This window comes from Amphiura filiformis, chromosome 10 (genome assembly GCF_039555335.1).
Source record: "Amphiura filiformis chromosome 10, Afil_fr2py, whole genome shotgun sequence".
Taxonomy (NCBI): domain Eukaryota; kingdom Metazoa; phylum Echinodermata; class Ophiuroidea; order Amphilepidida; family Amphiuridae; genus Amphiura; species Amphiura filiformis.
In genome coordinates, this window is record NC_092637.1 from 20,513,000 (window position 1) to 20,519,993 (window position 6,994).

Here is a 6,994-nt window from a genome sequence, read left to right on the forward strand (position 1 = left end):
ATAACTCTTAATTCTGAAAACGACGCCAATAGAACAATTGTAAATAATCTTGGCCGAGCAATTGTAAGCAAACTTGAAGTAAAACTAGAAGGTCAAAGTGTTTTTGTTTTAAATGACAGTGATATTTCTCTGCTATCAAGATTTGTGGAAAACTCCAGAAGAGCGTGAAAATGCTGTCTACCAAGGAATTCAATCAGAAGCAGTTAGAAAAATTAGAATTAACGCCGGAGACAAAGGCGTCGCCGCAAAAGATATAGCAATTGGAACAGCTTATGATAATGTTTTTAGTATTCCTTTAGACTTTGAACTACTTGAATCACACATGCCATATTTTCAAAGCGAACTTAAAGACCGCTTATCATACGAACTTACATTGAATAATTATGGCAAGGTTGTAGTAAGCACAGATGCAAATGCAACTTATACTATTTCTGATATCCATTTAGAGCTTGAAACAATAACTTCTCCTGAACTGGCCACCGCGCTAAGAAATCAACACAAAGGCAAATCTACTGTACTTTACGACCGGGTGATAAGATACTCTCAGCTATCCTTAAAATAAATCAGATACAGTGTGGAATATTTCTATGGCACCACGAGCAAAAAGCATGAAAGGAATTCTAATACTATTTGTTGATCCTGCAGATGGTGGCGGTTCATATAGCAGAGATACAGAAAAGTTTTACAATCCTAAAATTACAAAAGTATCAACAACCCTTGATGGAAATCCAAATCAACTATTTGCAAGTGGAATGAAACCACATCAACATTTTGATGAAATAAGAAAACACTTTGCTGATGGTCGACATCGTGCTTATCCCCAAGTTGCAAAAGAACTTGAATTGGCTGATGTTTCCTTGCCTGATTACTTAACTTCAAAGTATGGACTTTGGCTTGATATGCGCGTTTCAGATGATTCATTACATGGCAGTGGAAGACGAATAGAGGGCGCTAGTCAATCTATTCAAGTTGAGATAGAAAAAAAGGCTGAAGCCACTGGTGATTTAAATGCACACGTATATTATATTCAGGATGCTCAACTTAACTTTGAAAACGGCAGACTTATTAATGCAATGTATTAATCCTTTACAGGAAAGACATTCATTAGGATTAGGTTTAACTATAAGCGTTGTTTTGTAAACGTAAAAGTAAAAATAAAAGTAAAAATAAAAGTGAAAATAAAAGTGAAAGGGAAGTAAAAGTTGTAGGGTCTAATTTTGACTCGTTCTTGAGTCTATCGCTGATCTTTTAGCGGCCCTGGTTCTTTTCATAATATCACATCGATTTGGTCTGACAAGACTCGGAATGACCCATTTCCCCATCACACGCAAGATTTGCAGATGATAATGACAGGAGTATAAACAACATTGAAGCGATACTTATCGTTCTTGTCCTTTGGCTTTATTTCCTTTCTCCTGTCACAAACATATATTATCTATCCACTAGACAGAATCTTTACGCTATCTTTCCGCAATCTTTGCGGTAGGAAAAAGATGTAACTTCCAAGCATTCAAACAACCGGCATGATAACATTCATGATATTTCTGATCTCTGGCTGAAGTTATGGTCCAAAAATAGAGGGCGCCAGCCAGGTAAATTTCCAAGCCAGAAAGTGGTGGCTACATACCGGCCCCTTAATTGCCATGTGTCAAACATGCAATTACTAAGCACTTCATTTAATAACAAACAATAAATTTTGATCCAAAAATGGCAAACTAAATTTGGGCCAAAACATTGCCAAAATTTAACAATAATCTTTTATCTCCAACTTTACTGATTATGTTGATAGCTGAATATAACACTTATTGATTCAACAATGGCGCTTTAAGGAGATTATATACTGTCTATAATGATTTCTCCACTAATATACTAAATAATGCAGAGTTCACACTGTAGTAGCGCTATAGTCACATTTCACAGTCATAATATTGTTCAAATGATGCTTTATAGTTCTTTGACTGTGGTATCAAACAATTTAGCAAATTTCACTAAGAATCACTGGTTCCATGAGTTATCTTGAATCCTAATCAATAGTGTTCATGTCCTAATCACAAATGTCCATTGTTCAAATAACATAATCCACATCGGTTCGGCACTCCAGATGAAACATTGGAAGAAGATCATGCGCTGCTGGCTTACTGCTCCAACGCTGCTCCTTACTGCGGAGTTCCCTGAATCCGACGGTCCATGATGAACTTGATGAATTACAAACTCGTTGGATCCATTGATCAGCAATTCCGAAGCTCATGCTCCAACATGAGTGGTACAAACGTTTGCTGATCCTTAAAATTATGCTACGCTATTACTATACTCAAAAATATTTTTTGATTTCTTTTTTATTCAATCTTTCTTTCATACAATAATATTTGTTTTTTGTTGGTGTTTATGGGTGTTTCGTGTCAGTATGATTTTTTTCTTCTTTTCTTGAATCAAACCGAACAACGACGTGGCAACTCAAAAACAACATGGTTGCCAATTACAAGTACAAGTACAAACACAAGGAATGCTCTATTTCCATGTTAGGCAATCAAATGCTCACAGATGACTTTCATCAAAGAATCAAACCTTTGAATCATACATTTCCATTACAAAACATATCCTCTCTTATCAATCCAATGCCTTTCAAAACATTCCACAAGCAAATTGCACAACAATTGTCCATGTCCTGGCCAGAATACACAGACAAGGTGGTGCACCATTGAAATTAGACAAATTCAAACGTTCCAAAAAAGGCTCTTCACCAAATCCTTAATAATCTTACTCCGACAAACCCATTAGATTTGTGTTACCGTGTTCGCATCTGCGCGAGTGCTGCATCGCGTACCTACGCACTGCGCAAGTGTCTCCCTAATGTATAAATTTGTATTGCCTGCGCAGATGTCTTTTGCATTGAAGACCTACGCACTGCGCAAGTGTCACCTAGTGAAATCTGTTATCAATAGGCCATGATTTTGATGATTTTTAACAACAAGACACCTGAGACATTCCCTACCGGATACATCAAGACAAAGTCAATCTAACAAACATAAAAGACATAGGCTCTGGACTTCAAGTCTCCAGAAACCATGGAAACAGACAGCTTATTCTTCTGCCTCCAACAACAGGCACAACTTGCTGATGGGCCTCCGTAGGGTGGATGACTTGGTCCGCACATCAACCTGTCGCACTCGACCATTCTTGTCTGGCAAGGTTGTGACGATCTTTCCCATCAACCAGGAATTCCTGGGAGCTGACTCATCTACTATGAGAACAACGTCTCCTGTCTTCAGATTCCTCTGTGGCTGCAGCCAGCGCTGTCTGCGCTGAAGTTCAGGTAAATATTCCTTCAGCCACCTTTGCCAAAACAGATCTGCCAGGTATTGGATCTGACGCCAACGTCTACGATCGTAGATGTCCTTCTCGACAAAGCACCCAGGTGGCATGTCCGCCCTCGGTCTCAGCAACAAGAGGTCACGGGGCGCGATGACATCCAAGTCATCCGGATCATCCGACACTCTTGTGAGTGGCCTGCTGTTCAACGTCGATTCTATCTCACACATGAAAGTATGAAGTTGCTCATCCGACCTGCATGTCTTCAGGTGTTGTTCATTGAGGATGGCACACATTAGTTTTCGTACAGTACGAATTTGCCTTTCCCATACTCCCCCGTGGTGGGAGGCTGCTGGTGGATTGTATCGCCATTCAAATGTGTGGGATGTTGAGAAGTTCTGTATTTGGTCTTGGTCTAGTTCTTGCAGAGCGCGCTGTAACTCATTGTCCGCACCGACCAAGTTGGTTCCGTTGTCAGAGTGAATTACTTTGACTGGTCCACGCCTTGCTATAAATCGCCTAATCCCATCAATACAGGAACTAGTGTCCAGGGTGTGAGCGACTTCAATGTGGACTGCTCTGCTATTCATGCACGTGAACAGCATACCGTATCTCTTCCTTGTTACTCTGCCCTGCTTTATATGGAAGGGTCCGAAGTAATCTAATCCAGTGACTGTAAAGGCTGGATCATCACTCTTTACTCGGTAGGCGGGAAGATCAGCCATCTTCTGTTTGCTAACTGGCATTCTGTGTTTTCTGCAGATTATGCACTTCCCTAAGACTGACTTCACCTTAGCTCGAGCCTTCACAATCCAGTATTTCTGTCGTAATTCGGCGAGAACATGGTTACTACCCTGGTGATGAATCTCTCCATGAATATAACGGACTATGAGAGTCGCTATGTGGTGATCTTTCGGAATGATAAGTTGATGCTTCGCATTCTGCGGTATCTTGGCGTTTTTCAGTCTACCGCCAACTCTTACCATCCCATCCATCACCTGTGGGTCTAAATTGGTAAGCTTTGAGTCTAGTTGCAGAGATTTCTGTGCATGTTTTATGATTGCACACTCTGCCTCTTCCAACTCCTGCACAGTAAGTGCGTCTGTGAAGTTGTGACTCTGTCTCTGTTTGGTTCTAAGAATCTTCTTAAGTCTCAGCCACCAGGCCGCTGCTCTTCTGAGCCTTGTCCAGCTGGAGTAGTGCTCTATCAGCTGGTCTATAGCATTATCTTGGCTCTGGTCTTCAGCTGTAACAGCGTGGACTTCCACGTCTGTGGACTCTGGAGATTCTTCTGATACTGCCGGTTCTACACCCGGCCACTCTTCCTCAGGTTCTGACAAGAACGCCGGCCCCTTTATCCAGTCTGGTCTTTCTACCAGCTGCTTGACTGACAGGCCTCTGGATGCATGGTCAGCGGGATTGCATGCACTGGGCACGTACCTCCATTGCTTTGGGCTGGACCCGTCTCTGATTACAGCAATCCTATTAGCCACAAAGACTGGAAATCGGGCTGTTTCGTTCTTGATATATTTAAGTACCGTCTGGCTATCTGACCAGAAAATGGTGGTAGCTTGAATGTCCAACTCTCTCTTTATCATATTGTCCACTTTCACAGCCAATGTTGCTGCAGATAACTCCATGCGGGGAATGGACACCAGCTTCATTCAAAAGTCTCAGGTATGAAGCTGTTCCGTATCCACGGTCACTTGCATCTGCAAAGTGATGTACTTGGACTTCAGCATTCTCAAATCCATCTGGCTTCCAACATCTTTGGATCTTGAAGTGTTCTAACTCTGGGATGCTTGTCCACCACTTGTGCCACTTTCTCTTTATTTCATCAGGCACCTCATCGTCCCAACCATATTTCAACCGACACAACTCTTGCAGCATCTGTTTGGCTGGCAGAATCACTGGACTTGCAAATCCAAGAGGGTCGTAGAGTGAGCAAAGTGTCGACATCATGCCGCGTCTTGTCATAGGGTTGGACTTCTGCTCAATCTTGAAACCAAACTGGTCGGACTCCACATGCCACCACATGCCCAAAGTTTTGTGGCTCATCTTCTGGCTTTCAAGGTCTAAGTTCTTTGTGGTGGGCGACCTTTCTTCTTCTGGGATAGCGTCCATGACATTCTGATGGTTGCTAGCCCACTTAGTAAGGTGAAATCCACCCTTACTGCAGATTGTCCTAAGGTATTGGCTCAATTTCACAGCTTTTTCTTCTGTAGATACTGATGTCAGTAAGTCATCTACATAAAAGTTGTGACATACTGTATCTGTTACTAGCTCATCAAACTGATTTCTGTTGTCCTTGGCTGTCTGCTTTAAGGCAAAGCTGGCACAGGCGGGTGACGACGTGGCTCCAAACAAATGTACCACCATCTGATACTCTCTAAGTGGTAGTTCCACGTTGCCTCCTGGCCACCAAAGAAAGCGCAGGTAGTTGCGGTCATGTACAGGTACCTTAACCTGACAGAACATCGCCTCAATGTCTGCTACCAAGGCAACTTGTGCCTGACGAAATCTCAACAGCACGCCGACCAGGGTATTTAGGCCAATAGTATTAGCTCATATATCATAAAAAGGTTAACATTTCTCATAACAAGCTTCCTTCAAAATCCAAGATGGCGTCCAAAATGGCCGCCATTTTCAGTTTTTATCATAATTTTGCCCCCAGACATGTTAAAAGCACAAACAAAGCATCTAAATATATGTTTTGAGGTACAAGGAATGTTTTAAAAACATTTGCAAGAGGTTTCAATGATCCTAAGTAGCCAAAATCCAAGATGACGTCCAAAATGGCCGCCATTTTCAGTTTTTATCATAACTTTGCACCCAGACATGTTAAAATCACAAACAAAGCATCTAAATATATATTTTGACGTACAAGGAATGTTTTAAAAACATTTGCAAGAGGTTTCAATGATCCTAAGTAGCCAAATTCGAATATGGCGGCCAAAATGGCTGCCATTTTAGTAAGTAAAATTAGTTTTTAACCAGACTTGTTAAATACATATACAAAATATCTCACATAGGTTTGAGGTACAATGGATATATTCAAAATGTACTCGAAGGATTTCAATACCTAGATATAAAGCCAAAATACAAGATGGCATCCAAAATGACCGCCTAAGAAGTGTTTAAGATGTGTTAATTGGCATTGGAGAAAGTTCAAAACTCATGATTTGTAAGCAGACTTTAATGTACATCATCCAAATTCACTACCATTATTACCATCATTATTTTACAATATTGATTAAGTGCTTTTACCATGTGTACAATACAATAGTTACCATTATTTTCTATTTGCCTCCAAAAGAGCTGAGCTCATGCCAAGATGACTTAAGCCTATGTTCACATCGGTATTCATGTGATGTAATGCAATCAAATGGTATACCTTAAACTTAATCAACTTGCACTGTGTCTTCTGCATTAATGTTCTGCAATGTTGGTTCGGTCTCCTCCTCATTGTCCTCAACTAGTACAGGTGCTGTGTTGCTCCAAGACTGACCACAGCATTTGCTGCACATCAATGTACAGAAGAGTCTCAAGTTTCTTGCAGCTGCATGTCATGTTGTTGCATCTTGTTTGCATCCACATGATACCATGTTGAGCAATGTGTCTGGTGCAACAGCGAGTTCTGTTTCTACTTGTACAAGAATTCCATCTTGTGATCTCCATCCCCAGT

The 6,994-nt window shown here is 41.1% G+C and overlaps 1 protein-coding gene across 1 annotated transcript; it reads right to left on the minus strand.

Moving 5' to 3' along the window:
• Window positions 1-3,080: 3,080 nt before the first annotated feature.
• On the minus strand, window positions 3,081-5,787 carry LOC140161722 (uncharacterized). The gene is made up of 2 exons (XM_072185021.1): window positions 4,965-5,787; window positions 3,081-4,858 (listed from the first exon to the last, which is right to left on the minus strand). Exons 1-2 carry the CDS (start codon window positions 5,785-5,787, stop codon window positions 3,081-3,083), a joined length of 2,601 nt encoding a protein of 866 aa, XP_072041122.1.
• Between the last annotated feature and the right edge of the window lie 1,207 nt (window positions 5,788-6,994).

What these genes read in the sequence shown, in the direction of transcription:
- LOC140161722 (XM_072185021.1), bottom strand. Translation starts at nt 5,787, where the DNA reads ATGTTCTGTCAGGTTAAGGTACCTGTACATGACCGCAACTACCTGCGC. An exon ending in GAGACTTTTGAATGAAGCTG is followed by an intron (nt 4,859 to 4,964) that starts GTGTCCATTCCC and finishes TTTTCTGGTCAG; the next exon opens with ATAGCCAGACGGTACTTAAA.